The sequence below is a fragment of the Metopolophium dirhodum genome, chromosome 8 (assembly GCF_019925205.1).
Source record: "Metopolophium dirhodum isolate CAU chromosome 8, ASM1992520v1, whole genome shotgun sequence".
Classification (NCBI taxonomy): Eukaryota; Metazoa; Arthropoda; class Insecta; order Hemiptera; family Aphididae; genus Metopolophium; species Metopolophium dirhodum.
In genome coordinates, this window is record NC_083567.1 from 12,762,086 (window position 1) to 12,784,800 (window position 22,715).

Sequence of the window (22,715 nt, forward strand, 5' to 3'; positions counted from 1 at the left end):
AACCATTATCTTTTGGATCGCTGATATTTCAATTTAGAAATATTTCAAATTTAGAACCCTAATAATAATCTTACATTAAAATTGTAGATAATAATATAAACAACGTATACTATTAAGTTTATTGAATTTGAAAATGTTTAAAAAAAGATTAATATCATTGTTTCTTTGTAACTATACTTTATTAGTTAGGAAACTATATTTTTTTTTCACGAATTTAAACATATAAATAAATGTACTAGTTACTTACACTCACCACCTTCTTATATATTTATAAAGAAACAAATATATTCTATGTTTCATTTGGAAATTTCGTAGTTTAGTTAACTGCTAATTTTTTAGTAAGAATACCAGTTAGATACCACGTAAGGTTAGGTTAGGGTAGATAATTTATGCCATAAATTATGGTAGGTACAGTAAATACTTTGTTTTTATGATTACAGTAGTTATATTTTAATTTTATATAGGTACATACGAATATACGATGAAAGAGGTATAAACTATACTATTGATTATAGTTTTGTATACATAATTTATATTATAAACGTATATATTCTGCGAATTACTGGTTAAAGGACAACGGTCAAACACAAAATGTAGGCACTATAATTAAGCTGTCTTATAATTAAAAAGAAATATGTAGGTCTGATTAATATCAGTAAGTATCAATTAAATGAAGAGGATTGTTAACCTTTTCTTTCAATTGAAATATTCTACAAGAGTCCAACTTTGTGGTTTGTAAAAATACGTATACCCACAGAGAACATATAAAATATAATAAATAATAAAAATATACTTAAAAAACCAATACAAAACCAATCATTGGTTTCAGCGATTTATGTAAGTTTGTTTGATCATATAAAATCTTTCAATGTAATTTTTAGAAAAATGTCTAGATATTTAAGCAATTTTAAATTGACATAGGTAGTGCCTACTGCCTATATAGATGCACTATCCTTTATTATAATATTATCTTAACCAGCATTTAAATTATTATATATTATATAGAGCGTACACAATTATTTGCATCACATCTTAAAATAATTTTGGCATTATGAGCCACTTTTAAGGTTGTATAGTTTCTGCCACAATATGAGTTTATAACTAAATAAAAGTACATTACGAATTCTGTGTTATCTTGTGCCAAAAAACATTGTAATATAAGTCACATTTAAATAATTAGTAAAAATGTTTTTTAAAACTTATTTCTATGTATTTTAGATTCTGAGCGGAACGATAAATGAATTGATTTTACAATGATGTATGTTTTTTTTTGTATCTGCGTACACGATAAGTAGGTAGTCGAAATAATGCTTCGATTTTCAACTTCAGTATCTTGTTCGATAGTAAAGAGAATATTGTTGATGCATTGGGTAGGTCAACATTTAAAATTCTCAATAGTTTTCAAAAGCACCATGAAAAACAAAAGTTAAAATGTTTACAATATTGGATATTCACTCGATTTCTCATGTACCTATAGTGATTTTCTTATTTTGCTGTAATTCAAAAACGAATAACTGTAGATACTTGAAATTTATACCATATATTTATCCTAACAATTCCCATACTTGATAACATTTTCAAAATATTTTGACTCGTTTTAAACTGCTTATGGACATTTTAAACATACAATTTTTTTAGTTTTTGTTTTTATGATATAATTGTATATGTTGGGTCAAAAAGCGTGAACATTTAATACAAACATATATATTGTTACTATAGCACTTTTTATAGAGTAAAATTTATAAAATGTTCAATTTTTATAGCTAAGGATTGACAATTTAAAACAAGGTTCCACGTAAATAGGTAAATAAATTACTTTATTCACAATCATACCCACCCACTTGTAACCTACTGTATAACAAAGCGACACCCACTGACCCACTTTTTATAATAATATTGTAATTTATTCATCATCAAATTTATTTTAGTATAGATCTATTTGTAATTATTAAAGATATACTTACTTAGTGTCTTACTGTATAAATAAATTTCTGCTAATTTTCCATGTTATTTATTCACGTTGTATGTGTTTTAATAAATGTGAGCCCTGTAAATTGATCAGGTAAATTCCAATATTTGAAATTAAAATGTTTATGAGATTACCAAAATTGATATTTAAATGTTGCGCAAATTACATTCCTCCGGATTTAAATGTGTCTATTGGTGGAGAAAATTACAAGTACTAAAATTGGCGTAAAATACCATCTCCCATAATATCCACTATCCTTATACACTACGTCACCCGAGATTCTCAACCATTTTTTTCACGAAAACGTATTAACAACTTAATCCCAAATAAATGGTAACACATTTGAATTATTAAGACCAAAGAGAATTATGAATAACATTAAAATCCTAAAATATGTGTCAAACAATTTTTTTTTTTTTTGCTGAGACATCACCTAGTATTGTGACATAGTGGTCGAGAATTACTCGTATTATGTTTAAATTATGTTGATAAAACACCTTTTAATATATTATATACTTGGATTTTTATTTTAACAGAAACCACAAATAAAAATCAATTAAACGATGATACCAGATACAAGAACAAAATATATAATGAACATAAAACTGATGAAGTTGACCGGATTATATCAGTTATTGAACCCAGACACTCCAAAATCATTGGGTTGTAATATTTTCAAACTAGGTGGAACTCTTGGAGCAGTATTTCTTATATTAATATTTCTAATGTGTAATTTAAGTATACACTATTCTCTAAACGATTTTACCGAAGCCGTAAAATATTTCATGTTAATAATTGCGACAGTATTTGCATTGACCAAAATGAGCTTTATAGTTTTAAATTCAAATGCATTGTGGAACTTAATAAGCTTCACGTCCATGGATTTTTTGACATACAGAGACCAACCAAAATATATGCTAATTTATGCTCGAAAATTATCGATATCAATCTCAAATATTTTGACATTGTCTTGGATTGTAGTAATATCAGTATGGGTTTTATCTCCAATTATAATTAAGGACAATTTTATGAATGTTAAATCCAAAGATGATACATACAGTCAATATCGATACAACATGCTCAATTTAATATTTCCCGTATCAGCTCAATTTTATAACAACAATTTTCTAGTATTTTATTTACTTGAGTCGATAGCATTAATAGTTTATGGCTATTCCATGATGTTTTTTGATAATTTGGTAGTTTCTTTGTGTATAACAATCACATACCAGTTAAAATCGATTGCATTATCATACAGTACACTAGGTTTTATAATATCGACATCGATTTTAAAACTACTGGTAAGTTTTACTTTTTATGTATACAATAATATTATGTTGGCATAGTAGAATCATATTTGATACAACTTTACAGTCTAAATATTGAATTACATTATATAATATTATTGTTGTATAATAATAATTAATAATATTTGAATCTCAATAGTCAGGTATAATATTCTATTTGTAGGTACTTCAAAGTAGGTATTAAAAATTTTTATACCCCATATTTTTTTTTTTTTTGATCGTGAAGCCTGGCAACTATGGCCCATTATAGATGTTTGTTTTTGTTTGTAGGGGAGGGAACTGTAGGTGTAACACGTGTGTGTAGTTTTGGCAGATTTTTTAGTGGGTATCTGCCATAACCCGGGTGGTGGATGACGGCATTTCTCTCCGGACACCGTGACTCGCCCGAAGAAAAATGCCGCTTGTGAACCAAGGTTTAAACCAGCGTCGGTGTGCGTCACAACCGACGCCTTGTTTCCAGTCCACTCATCCCCCCCCCCCCATACATCCGTTTATAAAAATTATAAATATTCAACTGAATACTAATTATAATATTCAAAAAATATACCTTTTAATACGTTTTGTATAAAACTTTACAATATTATTATTATGGTTGATAGTTACTATTAATAAATAAATAATAATTTATGTAGGTCCTACATTGTTACTAATGATAATATGATTTATTGCTGTAATATTCTATAATAAATGCTAAAAAAACAACTAAAAACACCTATATATTATATTATGATCATATTTTAGACATGGAAAACAAACCATTAAATGAAAGATCAAATGACTTCAACAACTTAATATTTATAATTCAAGATCATCAAAAATGTATTAAGTATGTTCCGAAAAAAACCAACGTTTTTTGTTTTTGGTTGTATTTTTCCAGAGATACTAAATAAAAAATATACATATATTGTTATTATTATCTTTTTTTATAAATTAAAACATCTGATAAACACTGCTGTTTTAGGACAATGAATGCAGTTTATAACGTGTTGCGTCCAATTTTACTTTTTCAACTGTTCGCCGAATCAACATTAATAACCGTACAGCCCTTTTTAGTGATATTGGTAATTATGATTTCACACAAAAACTACTTATTCTAACTAAATAAATGTTGTGTTTATTTTAGAATATCGATAAAGGGATTTCACCGACTTCGCCGGAAAGTATTAAATTAATATTATCTGCATTAACGAACATGGTTCACTTATTTTCAACATGTTATATATTAACTATGATCAATAATTGTGTAAGTATACAATATACATATAATACAAATCAAACAACACATAATATTACACATTATTACGTACCTATTAATGTTTTATTAAAAAACACTGTACAATTTAATATATTAAATAAATAACTGTTTACAATGATAATATTGTTATAAATAATTTTATATTTTATATGCAGGGTAATCCACCACCAAGCATGCTCACCCCTTTTCTTTTTTCCTCAAATAAATTGCTCAAATTTTGATTTTTAGAATTTCTAAGTATAACTTACTACTTAGAGGCTATATTTTCAATGACTCAGATATTTTATGCCATAATAATATGGTGGTAGTGTGATAAAACTTATAGTGTGATACTAACTTATTTATTAAAGTGAAAATCACAATTTTCAGATTATTGTTTTCAAAATGCTGAACGTTGATGTTTATCCTGAATTTTATGTTGAAAAATAGAAATTGAAATGAGTAGTTTCTGAATTATTAAAATCAATATAAGAATAATATTATTTGATAATACCTATAAAATCTATAAAGTATATGTAATAATATATCTAGTATTAATTGTACAGGGAAACGTTTACCAATTAAAAAATCTCGATAGATTAATATTCAAATTATCATAGACAAAAAGTAATGTTACTCAAAAACTACACGTTAGAATTTTAATTTAGGTACATCGACATTTTCAAAATAGTCATTATCTTATAATTCACAGCAAAATGGTTAATGGTTGATACTCATTTGAAAAAAATAAATTGGTATCTTAAAACTTAATTATCGAGCCAAGGGAATTCCTTTTAACAGTATAATAAAGTATTTGAAGTATTTGAAAAATAAAATAGTTGAGTAATTATTATGCTTAAAAATTCCAAAAATTGAAATCTAAACAAGTTCATTATTAAAGGACAACATAATCGGTGAATCAACATGTATAGACATAATAAAAAGGTATACAATTAGTTCAAATTAGCTGTAGTATATTGTACATTTTTATATTGCTAAATGTTTTCACCAATGAGCTAGGTATTACTTTTTTTCAAATCCTTATGTTTTAATTTTAATACTTCCAAAAAAAATTTTCTTACTGAACAAAAAAATATAGAGATTAATAAATAAAAAAATATTTCTATTTCATTAAAACTTATAATACTATTATAATAGTTATAATATTATTTATTACGTTATAATACTTACGAATACATTTCAGAAGGACGATATTAATTTTGCCTTATATAATTGCAATTGGACAGAAAAGAACATCACGTTTAAGAATTTATTATTACTTTCAATGCAAATTAATAACTCGGAAAAGTTAAAACTAAAAGCATCTGCACAAATGATAGTCAACTTACAGCTGTTCACAAAAGTAACTATGTGCATAATTATTTGTATTTTTCAATTTTACAAACATTATAATATTATATTATACTACCTAGCAACTAGCGGTCCCACCTGGCGTTGTCCAACGAAAGATTTGGTTTTTTCCCTAAGTGGACCTATGTGTCATATTGCCACAGCGGATTGAATGTTTTTTGTGCCGTCATGTATTTTGAATTACAATAATTGTAATAAAATTGTATTAAATATATTTTAATTGTATGGTTAAGTTTATTTTCTTCTTTCCCTATAGTTTTATTGTAATATTTTATTTGATTATCTTTATTATCTATGATTTCTTTTTTGCTAACAATTACCGCAGGCCTCAAGCATTTTTCGTTAAAAAATAATAGTTTATGTTCTCGGTTGTCTACTTTGAGCTGGGGAGTATTTGAGCATGCTACCAGGGATGCTTATGGAATTCATTGATTTGGTGGTATTTAGGACCGAATGTTACTAATACAATATCCCAATATTTTGATAATGTTTTTTAACATCAATAATGTGACTACATGTTTTTATTTTTTCAGGTAATTCAAACTACCTACAGTATAGCGTCAGTTCTGATAAATCATTACAGATAGATGCGTTGCAACCGATGAAAGTATTTTAGTAGGTACACGTATTGGAAATATTTCATAGACTACAACACTCCGATGGAATTACCATGGAGAATAGATGTAGTCAGCTAATATGACTGTAACTGGTTCTAACCTAACCTTTTCATCCTAAAATAAAAATAAATATATTTAATTAGAACTTTTTCTTTTTCATTTATTATTGTTATTATTGTTAGCTGAATCCTTTTCAGCATAATACTTTCTCGTTCTACCAATCTTCTATCACGAAACAATGTAATAATTATGAAACATCGAAATCTGTATCTCGATCAATGTAATAATTATTAGGTTTTTTATTGGTAGTGATTAATTTAATTAGAACCTTTTAATACTAACGTATTGTTAATAACTGTGTTCCATTAACCGAGCGTTTTAAATTTGATTAAATTGTGTTTATAATTTAATTTTTGATGATTTAGAACCTTTTACTTTTAAAAATATTGTCGATAATGATTGTATAATCACAAATATTAGCTTAACAAATACATTCTAAAATCAAGTTAGTTAAAAAGTGATTTTTGAAAAAATGCGATTTAGAACCTTTTCATTCTAGACCCACGAAGTCATATTATACAAGGACTCGGTATAATATCGACACGATATTGGTATTACCTATAATACCTATATAATATGTGTGATGGTCGATGTACTATAATATAGTTATACAATTATGACAATTATTAGACACAAAGTAAATAGAACCGAGAATGGTATGAACGGAGAAAATGGATATAAAGGATACGCACATTTCTACAGATTCAAAGATGTATTGGTGTTAATGAAAACAAGATAATAATCATGCACGTTGGATTAAATGGCAATAAGGACATATTTTATCACATGAGTATACGATCTTGTTGAGATTTGCACTTAGCGTATACTTGAAAGTTTAAATCCGATAAATCTGTATATCGTTCTTGATATCAAATACTTACCTACTCAAATTTTAGTATGGTATCTCTATAGTTTACCTATATTTACATGTGTGTATAATTGTTATGTACATTTTTGTAAATAATGCTTAGGTATGCGTAAAATATGCCAAAAAATACATAAAACTTAAAAACAAAAATAATGATTTCCAAACGAGTTACACAACTTTTAATGGCCAGTATACAAATCATGATAAATAATAGTAACCATCATAAAATATACAGTATTATGTTATATTATGCTATAATATTTTACTAAAATAATGCAATAGAATTTTTTGATATTCTAACTATTAAGTCTAATATAAATCCATTATTATAACTATTCTCTAAACACCATATTTTTTTTTTCATTTTGAATTTTTTAGTTTATTTTGTTGACTTATTATTATATTTAGTTTTACATAAGCAAGAACCTAACAGTGGCAGAGTTTCCATATACCCATTCCAGGTAAGAAAATTAAACTGGCGGAGTTTATAACCACCCATAAATTAATAGATCAGTTGTATTTTATATTGATTCGGGCCAAGGTCGTTTGAATACCGTTTACTATGTTACCTATTTAATTATTGTTATATAGGAGCAATACCTACTAAGTTTGTGTAATATGAAATTGTTTTGTAGTTGATGTGTATTTTTTAATAAGTAAGTTAGCAAAATAATTCTGATTTCTATAATAATTTTCTATTTTTTATAAAAGTTAGTATTTGGACTAAAAATTACGATACTAAAAAATATGTAGACAAATAACTGTAGGATAATAAGGAATTATAGACCGAAAGGAGGATCATAAGAGAATACCATAGTGGTTTCATGTCAGTTAGATTAACAATAGACCATATATTCACGCTGAAACAAGTAATAGAAAAATATTACGAATTTAATGAGCCACTACTCTTAATCTTCATAGACTTCAAACAAGCATAAGATTCAGTAAAAAGAGTAGAAATATGGGGATACATTAAAAATTGTTTGTAATCCCTTCCAAAACTAATATCTATAATAAGAGTGGCCACGGAAGGATCGAGATTCGCGGTAAAATTTAGAATTCTAAACCACAACACGATATGAAAACAAGGTGATACACTTTCACCATTAATCTTTAACCTAGTAATAGAGGCAGCAGTTAGGGAAGTACAAGAAGAATATTAAGGAATCAACTGTGGCTGAGTGTATTAATTAAAGTTCAATTTTAATTGCCAAGGATTGAAAATATAAAACAAGGTTCATGGGTAAACAAGGGTGAACAGACCAGTGATTTAAAAGTTAAGAATGTGTTTTCTATCAAAATGTATTCATAAATTGGTTTTCAGCATCTTAATTTTACAGTTTAAATTTTAAGACTGGTACAACCGTTTAGTTTTTAACTGACATTAAGAAAACTATGTAAAACCAAATTACTATAAAATATATTAGTTGATTAAAAAAAAAAATTGAAATCTCAGTAATTGAACACTTCAAACCCAGTGTATGCACCTTCAAATATTTGTTAAGACAATTTGTATTTAATATAATTTGTGAGTAATAAGTAACGTAGGTACCTTTATTAAAAAATATCACAATAAATATATAATTTTATTATAATATAATATACTAATAAAAATTCAAAACTGCTCATGGCTATAAATTGCTTAAAAAGAATTTAAATTGTTTTTAATTTTTATTATGTATAAAAAATGATAGTATAAACATTTGGCGAAAATGGTATATGTCTACAATTATCATATATAGACAAATCTGGTCCAAAAACATGAAAATTCGATCACCGTGATTTCGAATTGCTATCAATTGTTTGTATCACATGTTAATTATTAAATTGTGGTTATACAGTATGACTATTATATTTATTATTATAAACAAAAATTATTTATTCAATTAGATATCTATTTTTCTTAATTATAAAACATTTGTTGGCGTTGTTCAATTACTTTAGGGTGTTCAATAACTAGACGGTTACCCTAATTAATTCATACTGCAACAAAAATATGTAAAAAAATTATAAACACGGTTTTTGTTCTTGAGACATCTGCAGCATATTATTATATTGAATACAGATGACATTTTCAAATGCAATTTTTTGGGGAAAAAATGTATTCAACCTACTGTTTAATAGTAAAATTAATTATTTTAATAACAATAATATCATAAAATATACTTTTCAATAAATAATATAGGCTGACGGACCGGCTTCGCTCAGAGTCCTACCTTCCTTACCTAATGTATAAAAAAGTGCTACCCACTTGCTAAATCTGTTTTTATGCCAATGTTTACGATATATCGTCATGGAAATGAAGTTATTATAGGCTGTTGAATAATACAACAATAAAGTTAAAATACACATATTTAACATTAAAACTTTTCAGTTTGTTTGTTGACATTTACTAATACGTGTTATCAATATTATAGTGAATGTGCGTGACAAATTAATATTAAATAATATTATACATAGTCACCGACAACTAGCTAAGTATTAGTTAGATGATGTTGGTTTTGACGTCATGTTATATAACACAACAATAGTTAACTTTGTCAGTTGAGATTTAACCTTTATACTATATTGTACTGTCATCGTTCTAGCCAACTCCAGTCTATCTCTTTACAAACACTTAACGGTTTTCTTTTCGAATAAAATTCGTGCCTATTTATATATATTTTAATTTCTTCAAGAAAAATAATATCAAGTGATTTTTGATTATGTTGTCTTCTGTGAGTAAAAATTGTTATAATTTATTTCGTGCAATGCAGAGGTGTAATCATATATTTCTTTTGAAATGTTCAATAACGGGGTCATTCTAAGGATTGTAAATTATAATAGGACAATATACCTAACTCATATAATATATTGTATTATTATCTGTGTTTAAATCTATTCTGATTCAACTGCACAAAGTGGCTGTGATTAGCGAGGCACACTATTAATAATAACGTAACGTTGTAAAAATATTTAAACTCTATGAATAGCCAATTGGTATGTAACAAAATAATATGTAATTTAAAAAGCAGTGACCTATAACGCTTATGATTAATATGACTCTTAAAAAATAGATGGGATTTTTGATTCGTGTAATCGTTCAAGTACCTGATTAAAGAAATATAATTATAAATAAACGAGTACACTATGAACTTTGGGTTTATGTTGTATAAAAAAACGTTTACTTATAAGTTACAACGCTTATGAGTTATACGAATCATTAAAACCAGATGTGATTTTTGAACAATGTAATTATGTTTAGTATTTACAATCCTGCAATAAACATAGGCAATAATTTTTCAAAATAGTAGACACTCATGATTATTCATTAGAGATAAATTAAAGCTATCGAAGTCTTTTAGCTTAGAATTTTAAACAAATATAACAGGTATTATCATTTACCACAAATTTAAAATGGTTACTTACACTGACGCCTCAAAAACAGAAAAAGGTGTAGGAATAGCAATAACTAACGAAGATTTCAGTACTAGACTCAAACTCCCTGAAAGCTGTTCTATATTCACGGCCGAAGCCATATCTATAAGTATACTCAAAACGGTAGAACACAAAATACATGATCATGGAAACATTCGTAAAAGCAATATAATTCTGTCAGACTCACTTTCCACACTCATGCACCTAAAAAATACCCATAACAGTATAACACCGCAGATATCGCAACACTTATACCACAAAAATTAAGCCGAGCAAGTAAAACAGAATTCAAAATATCACTAATCTGGGTTCCGGTGCACAGTGACAAAGAAGGAAACGAAAAGGCAGACCAAGAAGCTAAAAAAGCAGTAGAATACACAGGTATCCTCAGATTAAATATTACTACTTTTGCAGATATAAAAACCAAATTAAAGAACTGATTAAAATCATATGGCAAACACACTGGCTCGAACAAAACAATAAATTAAGAAAAAATTAAAACCCAATCTTCAGATGGCCTAACTTCTTCACGGAAAGAAGAGAAAAAGTTATAATAAACAGACTCCACATCGGACACACACGACAAACGCATGGTATCTCATAGCGAAGGATGAAAAACCAATGTTTACCTAACTATCAGTCAACAATATCCTTACAAAATGCCTTTAGTATACAGAGGAACTTGACAAAATCAACATCCCCAACACCATAGACGCAGAACTCTGATCGAACGCAGACACCTGAACCTACCAAGTTTTAACTTTTTGAGACAATCTGAATTGTTCGATTTAATTTAAATATTATAATTAAGAATATACATTAAAAAAAAATAACTGTAATTAATATAACAGCAACAACTAATGGCCGTCGTCGCTGATGTTTTGTTTTAGATCAAAAAAAAAAAAATAATAAAATGAATTAAAAATATTATTTTAATTTTATATTAAATAACGGTATAATATTAAAAATTAAAACATTTGGTAATATTTGTTATGCTTATTAATTTGTATGTATTTTATTAATATAAATGTATACTTTATTTGTTTAATAGTCGAAGAACTTAATAAGAATGGAATTGCAGAATGAGAATTCAATAATTAATTTGAAGTTCATGAAAATTACCGGAATGTATCAATTAATAAGACAATCAGATTGCTTAAAAATATTCAATATGAATATTTATAAGATTTCATTCATCGCGCAAATACTAATCCTTTCTATTTCTACGATAATGAATTTATATAGCATTTATTCTTGTATAAATGATGTAAATCAAATATTCCATTATAGTGTAATGATTTTCGCTACTAACTTTGCAATTTATAAGTATTACTTTATAATCAAAAATGCTAAAACCATTTGGAATTTTGCGCATATGATGTCTACCAATTTCTTATGTTATAAAGACCACACAAAAGAAATGTATAAAGTTGCTCGAACTAGATGCTCAACTATAACATTGATTTCCCTTGCTTTGTGGTCTTCTAATGTATTATATTGGAGCTTGTCACCAATTTTAAGCAATAATAGTTATTTAAAAGTAAAATTCGAAGATGGCGTATACAATTACCGCTTAAATGTTCTTGGTTTAGTATATCCGGTAACTGATACATTTTACAATAAATATTTCCACGTATTTTATATAATCGAAACAGTTTGGCTGATATTGTGGGGTAATATTATGTGGGTTTTTGATATTTTAATGATTTCAGTGTGTATAAGTATTGAATACCAACTTAAAACTATTTCTGAATCGTACAGTAGTCTAGGCCTCAAACATAATGAATTAACGAGTGAGTTAAATATTTCAAAATATTATCGACTTTATATATCCAAATAGAAAATTTCGACAGAAAAAACATTCAAAAAGGTATTTTACTTGTATTTATACGCAGGTAACATTAAAAGTACCATAAGCGTTAAAGCTATCTCAGATTTAGAAGTACTAATTCAAGATCAACAAAATATTTACGAGTAAGATTATATATATTAAGAGGATGCTACACAGTCATTTGTTGTCTCCGTGTTATAAGTGCATACCATAACAAATGTACGCTCAGTGGATCACGTTTAGCTCTGGTAGTTTAAGAACCGCGTAAATCGACCTATTATATGAGATTTGATGGTAAGAACGTTATATGTGTTTGTAATATGTCTGTTTTTATGATAGTTCAATTTTTAGCAAGTTATGCGTATTCAATATATCGTAAATTATAAATGCTCATAACTCACTTTAAAACTGAGTTATTATAAAAAAAAAAAAACCACATACGAACATTGACAATGTTCTTACCTTTAAGTTTTATAATAGGTATAGTCAATCTAATTTTTAAACTAACAAAGTTAAACGTGATCTGCTGGGCACACATTTGTTATGTTACGCATTTGTCAGACGGAGACAACAAATAGCTGTGTAGCTTACTGTGTAGCGTCCTTTTAATGTAAATGTAGACCAACAATAAATTAACAATAAAATGTATAACTATGATGATTTTTTAGCGATATAGGGGTAGTTCAACTATAATTACTTAGAGATTGGTTACTTATTGTCAGCAACTTAGTATTTTTAGATATAAATTTTCAAAACAATGAAATTCTTAAACAATTTTATGTTTTTAGAAAAATGAAAAATGTGTATCAAATACTTAAACCATTTACATTTATTCAAGTGGCAGCTGAGTCATTTCAAATTATTTTACAGGCTTGTATGATTTTAAAGGTGGATTTATTACTATTGCAAAAACGTTTTGTCTTATATTAATACATATTTGTGTTTTAGTTTTATTTTGACGGATTATTATCATCAGCATATTTTCTTAAGTTCTTATTTCCAGAAATTACATATTCATGCCATTTATTCCTCACTTGCTACTTGTTTAGCATTGTCGATGAACAAGTATGTATAGTTTAAACTGTGAATTATAATTTGGTTCTGTGTCAAAATATTTCTGGCTTAAGAATTAGAACATAATATTATAATATGCACAATGCACATAGTTCATATTATGCGAGTAATGAGTATTATCAGAACCAATTAAATTTAAGACATTAAGACATTAATACCTAATATTATACTTTATAATAACATTTTTTTTAAAAAGTTAATTATTTTTAAATTATGGTTTAATTTGATTTTAGTCCAGAAAATTATATACATTTTAGGTACCTACTTTTATATTTTAAATTTAAATTTTATTTTAGAAGGAATCTATGAACTTTGCTCTTTATAGTAGTAATTGGACGGACATGAGTATTAAATTCAAAAAGTTACTATTGTTAACAATGCGAATGAATGATGCTGAGAATTTGAAGATGAAAATATCGATGAATAGAATGGTTAATATGGAAATGTTTGCGGATGTAAGAACAATAATAATTATAATGATTTAATTTATTCCATTATAGTAGGCAATTACGTTTATTTATTTTGTTTTTTAAACACTGTTGAGTTTAATATAATATATAACAATGACGTATTCAAAACAATATATCTATAGATAAGATGCATATAACTGTAGATTATATTGTAGGTTGGATGGTATATTTTATACAATTGTATTAAATTTATATTTTATAATCAGTTAAAAATATTATTGTGTTTATTACATTTTTGTTTTAGGTTATGCACACAGCATATCGTATAGTATCAGTGATGATGAAGAGTTATAGTACTTGATTAATGGAATATAATTATAAATATACGAGTACCTCGGGTCTGTGTTATGTACAATTATCTTGTAGTTGACGTGCATTTTTATTTTGTAAACCAACAAAATTATTTCTGTAATACATTTTTTATTTTATAGAAGTAAGAATTTAGACAAAAAATCATAATATTAAAGATACCGGGTAATTTTTTTATCAAACAACACTCAATATTTCAAAAAGTGTAAATTTTTTGAAAATATTTTTTTTTATAGTTTCTAGTCGATTATAAAACAATGTTTTTTAAGTTTTTTACTTTTTTGAATGACAACATAGGGTTTTAATTATATAATCCAAAGCAGAATATTTTTCTTAGTATTTCGATACATGAAAATCGAATTTTAGGTGATTAGTTTATGAGTTATAAGTATTCAAAGTTTTGATGAGTGGTGAAGTGGACAAACATTTCCCGGGGTAACCCTGTATCACTCAACTGCGCTCATCTAAAATTTAAACACTTATAACTCATAAACAATAACTTTCACACGCGAGACATTTTTGAATGGGCGGCCTCTACACACTACATAATATATATTTATATAATGATGTGTACTATTATACCACCCAGCAAAACTATAATACGATAGAAATATCATGCAACTTCTATAATGTTTAATATTTTAAAACAGCACGCCCAGAAGCATAAATCTTAAAAATAATACTATCTTACCAACGACAAGACCACCAAATGGAAATTTTCGGCCCTATCATCGGAAATGTTCGCACTGAAATAGTGGAAGGTTGTTTTCGCCACTACCTATAGCGAATAGCTTCAAAATAGTCCGTATAAATCCCGAAAAATACCAGTCAGCTACTCGAAGACAACAAAGACAACAATTTTAGATTCTGCGCGGAGGGATAAATGTATTGATATTTTAATGATGTATGTTTTTTTTCTATCGTCACGGTTTGGAGCAGTAAAACTGCTTCGATTTTCTTCAACAGTATCTTGTTCGATAGGAAAGTGAATCTAGTTGGTGCGTTGGGGAGGTCAAATTTTAAAACTCCCGATACCTAGTTTTCAAAAGCGCCGGAAAACATCATAAAATTAAGGAAACCGGGAATTTGTACGTAAAATCGGTTTTTGACAAAATCGATTTTGGTTTTTGGTGTAACTTTAAAACAAATTAATGTATATACATGACATTTTCACTGGTTGTTTATATTTGCATTTTCTATACACGACAAAATGTTGATTTGTTTTGAACTGTTTAGAAACATTTTCAGTTTCCAATTTTATAATTTTTTTTTCTATGAATGTCAATAAAACTTTATTTGTTGGGTAAAAATGATTGAAAATGTAATACAAGGCTCCTACTATATTGTTACAATGACATTTGAAAAATATTAAAAGTCCCTTAGGCACAGTTTTTTTTATAAGCAATTAAAGTTCAAATCTTGACAAAATACGGAAAAATCACGAATAATAGTATATTATTTTAAGTTGAGAATTCATAAAAATTTTTTTTTTAAATCTAAGATCTGAAAATGTAATACGTACAAGATTATTCATAAGTTTGTCTATCTTTATCAAAAAAAAAAAAAAATTATAATAGTTCAATTCACTCTAATATAAAAAAAAAATGTGAAAGTCTCACGACCTATGTGAATATTTAAATGAATATTTAACTTTGATTGGAATTCTAATTTTTATTATTGCATTTTTTTTCCAACACAATATTAATATTTTTATAAGCATTGGATTTTCATGTTAACTAAACATTCGTCTTTGAATATCGTTTAGTGTAGTGAGGGACACGTAAACGGAAGTCGAGGGGTGCATAGTGTTTTCCGCGTCTATCCGCTCTGGCAAAGATTTAGGCTCCTGAAGTTGGCAGTATTGTGGATGTTTAACGCTACATCAAAAACAAAAAAATTACATAGTTAAACGGATCAGCTATATTCTGAGCGTAAAAATTGATATGCATTTGTGCGTTTGTAAGATGGAGATAACACTGTTACGGTTATCGGGTTATTTAAGACTTATATAACGTCCTTTTAAGTGAAACTCGCTGTAATTGTAAATAAAATATTATTATGCATCTATACCTACGTTTTGTTAATAACACTTTAGATTGTTTAAACCATATATTAAAGGCAATCGACGATTTTTTTTTTTATTGTGTCTCAGAAATAATTTAATAAAAATAAAATAGGTATTTTAATGCTATAGTCATTATTATCATTCAATAATATTACCATGTTGTTAATTATTATGTCTTCATTCGTTATAATATAAAATATAAATACATAAAAAAACCCCTTTAAAAATGAGGTCCTCTTGTATTGATTAAATGAACGGTAATTAAGAAACAATAAATGAATAACACATAATATGAATATGAAAACGTTTATTTCATTTATGTTGCGAGGAAATTGTTTTATATTTTCAGTTGTGTTTCTACTGAGTCGACTATAGTACCTATACATTAATTTATTTCACAACTGAAGTGCTTTCATTTCCGAGCGCAAGCCAGAAAGTATAAATAATCATTTAAATTACTAAAGTTTTGTGTTGTGATTAACTTCTTATTGGTAGACTACTTATCGGTACTTAAATTATTTTTGAAAATACGTATTTCACATTTATCTGAGACAAGATTTGTCGTTATACAAGGTGATTATTTTTTCAGTAAACACTAACTAATGTGTTGTAAAGATTTTAAGTTTTTGAAAATATTTTAGATAATATGAAGTCATCTCAAAACAAAAATGTTTGAAAAATAATTCTATTCCATTCTCGCAATATCGTTGTAATTTGTTTAATTGTTTACTTTTTTCAATAACAGCATACATATTTTTTAGTTTCATATTCCTGAGCAGAATATTTTTTTGAAAATTTCAATAAGTAAAATTAAAATTTCTTACAAATACCTAGTTAACTCATTATAGTTATAGTGCGTAGGTATAAAGTATTTTACATTTAGTACATAAGTATTTAATGTTTTGCGTATCATAATAGTATTGTAGGAGTGGTATTGGAGTACATGGGACCAACATTATATTACATAATACATAGTATCCTTGAAGATCCACTCAATTCTTTTCATCTAAACTTTAAAACTTAAACACATATAAGTTACAACTAATAAATAACAGCAACTCGCTCGAAAGTATTATTTTATAAATTATATGTATTGAAATTTTCTGGAAAATATTCTGCGATTTGGAATATGAAATAAAAGAAGTATGCTGACATTCAAAATACTAAATAACTTACAATATTAAAATAATAAAAAGTAGTAAAGTTGACTTCACATTAGGTATGTAAGAAAAATATCTTCAAAATAACGTGAATTCTTATCGAGGTAATAAGTGTTTATTCTTTACTGTTAAAAAAATTACAGAGTGTATGTATGATATATAGATTATTAATTGTTATTATTTTAGTGTATTTCAAATTTTCAAAAACAATATGAATCCCAATGATGAGCAAAACTATATAGTTAATCTGAAGTTAATGAAAATTACTGGTTTCTATCACCTGATAAGTCCACGCGCTCCAAAGTATTTTGGATTCAACGTTTATAAAGTTACAGCTGCATTAGAAGTTATGACTGGTTTATTCTCAATCACAATGCTTTTTTTAAGCTCATATTATTACCTGGATAATACTAATGAACTAATGAGTCACTTCATGTTGGTTGTGGCAATTTTTTTTTCAACTTTAAAAATATTTTGGGTATCCAGGAATTCAGAAACAATTTGGAATAATATGGATATGACTTGCATCAATTTCCTATCGTACACAGGGCATAAAAAAGAAATACTTAAAAAAGCGCGAGCTAAATCAATGTCAACAACAATCCTTTTCGTCATACTTTGGTCTTCTGTGACCGTTGCTTGGTCTATATCACCATTTTTTGTCAAAGACGTATATTTGGACGTTAAATTCAAAGATGAAACACGCCGATTCCGCTATAATTCACTTAACTACGTGTATCCAATTAGTGAAGAATTCTACAATGAACATTTTTTATATTTTTATGTCGTTGAAATGCTCTCAGTCATATTTTGGGGTCATGGTACAGTGGCCTACGATACTTTTGTGATTTCAATATGTATTACAATTGCATTCCAACTGAAAACAATTGCTGTATCCTACATCAGTCTGAACGACAGAAAGGGTAAGTTGTGTTCAAATTAATTATCTAGACATGATGTCATATTTAACTTAAAAATAACATTATCTGAATTTTGATTAACTAATGGTTGTATTCAGGTGATATAAAAAATCTTAAAGATAATGATTTAGAAGCCATGTTTAATTTAAAACTATTAATTCAAGACCAACAAAATATGTTCAAGTAATTATTGGTTATTTATGGTTTGATAATTCAATACATTAAAATATGTAATGGTAATTTAATTCAATACCTATATTATTGTTTTAAATTATTTTTGATTTATTTTAGATTTTTACATGGAATTATTAGACCTAAGTAAATTTATAATACAATGATTTCAGAAAAATAAAAGAAATATATAAAATATTTGAACCTGTGACATTTGTTCAACTAGCCGCTCAATCAATGTTAATTATACTTCAAGCTTATATGATATTTATAGTAAACACTTCTAAAAATAATACTTAAAAATGTTCATTAAATATATATATATTTTTTTAGAACCATTATAATGGTTATTCTTTATTATCAGTTCCGATAATAAAACTGGTTGTAACCGTAGCACCAAATATAATACATTTATTCATCACGTGCTATTTATATACCAACATAAATCATCAAGTAAGTAAAGTTTTTTCACATAATTTAGATTCTGATGTATTTTTGAATACAATATGAAAGTGCTTAAAAAGTGGCAAGTTGGTACCGGTCTGCTGTACATTAGGTGTCGTGTAGGTAGTATAGGTCACTGTAATGGTCAATGAATGTGTTATATTTTGATTCAATGATATTTGGTATTGTATATTTGCATACGTAAAATGATTCTGAGCGAAAACGGTGTGTCAGCCTAAACTAAATATACTAAATATTTATATTTGTTATTCAAGTAATTTATTTTACTAATAATAATGATAATAATTATAATACAGTAAATTGAATTAATTTTTGCCGAAAACATTGAATTTAAAAATGTCAATGTGTGTATACAATAATATAATAATAAACGTTAAATTGTTTTAAGGTTAGATCAAGTACCAAGGATAATATTTTTAAAATACAACGAAATAACTAAAATTGTTATTCTTTGTTAATATATCTATATAAAAAAAAATTGTAGTAAATTTTCAATTTATTTGACACAACGAAAAAAATTGTATCGACATTATTTTTTTATTAAATAAATACTAAAAAAAATTACATAATTATAAATGTATATAAATACCTAACTTCATTGTTGAATTACAACAAAAAATCGAAAATTGATTGAGGAGAAATAGTTACTTAATGGGAGAAAATCTTATGTTAAAAAAACTTAAACTTCAAACTCTCATAAGAAATTTATTTGACTTTCCGGTAAACTGTTTTTGTTATATGTAGAAAAACGTTTGAGAATTCTTGTATTATTTTTTTAAATCTTAGCTATAAAAAGATATATTTGTATTATAATAATATTGTATCTCCCAAGTGGAGACATTTAGGAAAGCGACATCTAGGGTTTGACATACACGCCCTTTTTGCTGAATACAGAAACAACGATGTTCGTTCTGTCATGTGACATTTTGGACCGAACGGGAAGTATATATTATATGTGCCTGTTGATCATCTTTCGTTATTGTCGATGTCAGAAGAGAAATCCTTGATAACCATCTGCCTATGAGTTGCACGAAATAATACTCGACCCTCCTATGTGACCCGTATCACCTTGGGTCGTTGAGAGTTAATGACTTTGCCTGGTTCCCGTATATTTTTTTTTCATCCTTCCAAAATATTTTACCAAATATGAATAGAAAATTCGTGCAAACACTTCTTAATTTTTATGCACAAATTGCAATTAAATTATGTACGGAAGTTAAAAAAACCGGTGGAAGTCACTCTACTGTAATAGTATATTATATGTGGCGATTGCGGGAGGTGAGCTATTTCAGTAGCGGGCGATGAGTGTGACACAAGCCGCGGGTGAGGGACGCATTTCGCCCAACAAGCCCAGATTAAGGGGGGTTCAAGAGGGGCACGGTCTTGGGGCCCATAATATATTTTTACGCGTCCAATATAGTTTTAAAAAAAAATTATGTAAGTAGTTAGGTATGTATAGGTAAATTATTATTAATAATTATAAAATGATATGTTCTCAATTTTATATCACGAAAAATTACTATAAATAATGAACTATGTTTGCCAACAATTTTTTTTTTTTTTTTTGAGCATTTTAGATTATCGTTTTAATTATTTGAGTATATAAAACCCGGGGCCCAATTGATCCTTAATCCAGGCTTGTCGCCCAAGACTGAAATTGCCTTCCCGCACGAGCCACACATACTATTTTTTATCAGGCCTCTAAGTTCATTGATCAGTGTCAACCAGCACTGGTAGCACTATTTGGAATTCCCACTTTACCGCCCGCTGGACGGAAAAAGGTCGATTTCCAACGCTTCAACCGTCATGGAAAACGTCCGGCAAATACATTTTTATAAATATTTAATGAAGAAAAAACTAATAAAATCAAAAATGTCTATGAAAAATCACAAAATAAATATTTTTAATTAAATACTATAACTAACATTTGGTGAAAAGTTCAAATATCTACAGTTATTCATTTTTAAGTTAACAAAAAAAAAAAAAAAACGATTTTGTCAAAAACTGGTATTGCGTAAAAATGTCCGTTTTTCTTTAATTTTTTTGTTATTTTCCTGATTATTAAAAAAATGACCGTGAATTTTCCATTTTGACATATCAAAAGAACCAACTACATCTAGTTTTCTATCAAAAACTTTCTTCAAAAGCTGAAAATGTATTACTTTTGTACAGATACAAACAGTTTTTTTTTTTTAAAAAACATAATTGTAAATCGCTCCGCTCAGAAACTAAAATATAACATTCAAAATAAAGAGTAAATTTTACTGTTCACTATTACATTTTATTCATGAATTTTAATTTGATAATTACGATTTATGATTATAAATAAATACAGTTTTGAAATACTGATAATAATAAACAATGTAAATAAAGACGAAAATGTATACATGAAGTTATTTATAATATTGTCAAATTCGTTATTTCAGCAGGATTCAATGAACTTCGCATTATATAGTAGTGATTGGACCGCAATGAGTATCAATTATAAAAAGATGTTATTATTTACTATGCGAATGAATGATGCGGAAAAACTGAAACTAAAAATATCACTAAGAAAAATAGTAAACTTAGAAATGTTTGCAAGTGTATGTATTATTTTACCTATATCATGTGTGATTATTTTCGAAGCATTACAAATAATGAATACAATAATGTTTCTACCTGCCTACCTAATTTAAATGTTTGGCTTAAAATCTATAATGAAATGTTTTGAGAGAAGTATAATTTAAATATTTTTAAGTACCTACACATAAAAAAAAATAAATATATACATAGGAAAATTATAATAATTTTAGTAATTTTTATGGCTATTAAATACAACTTTTTCATAATTTAAAATGTAACTACTTAATTGTAATTCAGATTATTTCAATTTTAAAAATAAAACAAAGTGGCAGTGGCCCACCAAAGTCTATAATATAATAGAGTAATAGACAATAGTAGAAATTATATAATAATATATTATCCTACCTAGGTACTATAAGTATTTTATTTAATTTTTTTTTAATTTTTGATACTTTAAAATCCATAAACCTCTGATACTTATTATAATTATACACTTGTAAATTATTATTATTAGTTTCACATTACTCATTTTATTTTATTCTTTATTTTAGGTAATGCATTTAACGTATAGTATAATATCGGTGCTGGCAAAAAGTTATGGAAATACTAATACTAAGTAATACAAGTATTTTACATTGTAAACATAATTTAGTTAATGACTATGATCATTCGTCAATGATAAAACATATTTAGATTAAAAAAGTAGTTGGTACATTTAATTTTTTACTGAGCATATTATACTGTACACTAATCAATAACAATTATGTATTCATCATTATTTTTAACCATTCATGATTTGTATGACAAATATCAGATACCTACTTAATTCGCTGTTTTTAAAT

General features: G+C 26.8%; 2 protein-coding genes across 2 annotated transcripts; both read left to right on the top strand.

The window, feature by feature from the left end:
- The first annotated feature begins 11,912 nt into the window (after positions 1 to 11,912).
- LOC132950023 (uncharacterized) lies at positions 11,913 to 14,584 on the top strand. The gene is made up of 6 exons (XM_061021205.1): positions 11,913 to 12,636; positions 12,739 to 12,817; positions 13,463 to 13,562; positions 13,623 to 13,739; positions 14,045 to 14,203; positions 14,463 to 14,584. Exons 1-6 carry the CDS (start codon positions 11,913 to 11,915, stop codon positions 14,517 to 14,519), a joined length of 1,236 nt encoding a protein of 411 aa, XP_060877188.1. The 3' UTR covers positions 14,520 to 14,584.
- A 3,379-nt stretch (positions 14,585 to 17,963) lies between these two features.
- On the top strand, positions 17,964 to 22,493 carry LOC132950006 (uncharacterized). The gene is made up of 6 exons (XM_061021181.1): positions 17,964 to 18,675; positions 18,771 to 18,855; positions 19,017 to 19,116; positions 19,177 to 19,296; positions 21,735 to 21,893; positions 22,425 to 22,493. Exons 1-6 carry the CDS (start codon positions 17,964 to 17,966, stop codon positions 22,491 to 22,493), a joined length of 1,245 nt encoding a protein of 414 aa, XP_060877164.1.
- The last annotated feature ends 222 nt before the right edge of the window (positions 22,494 to 22,715 follow it).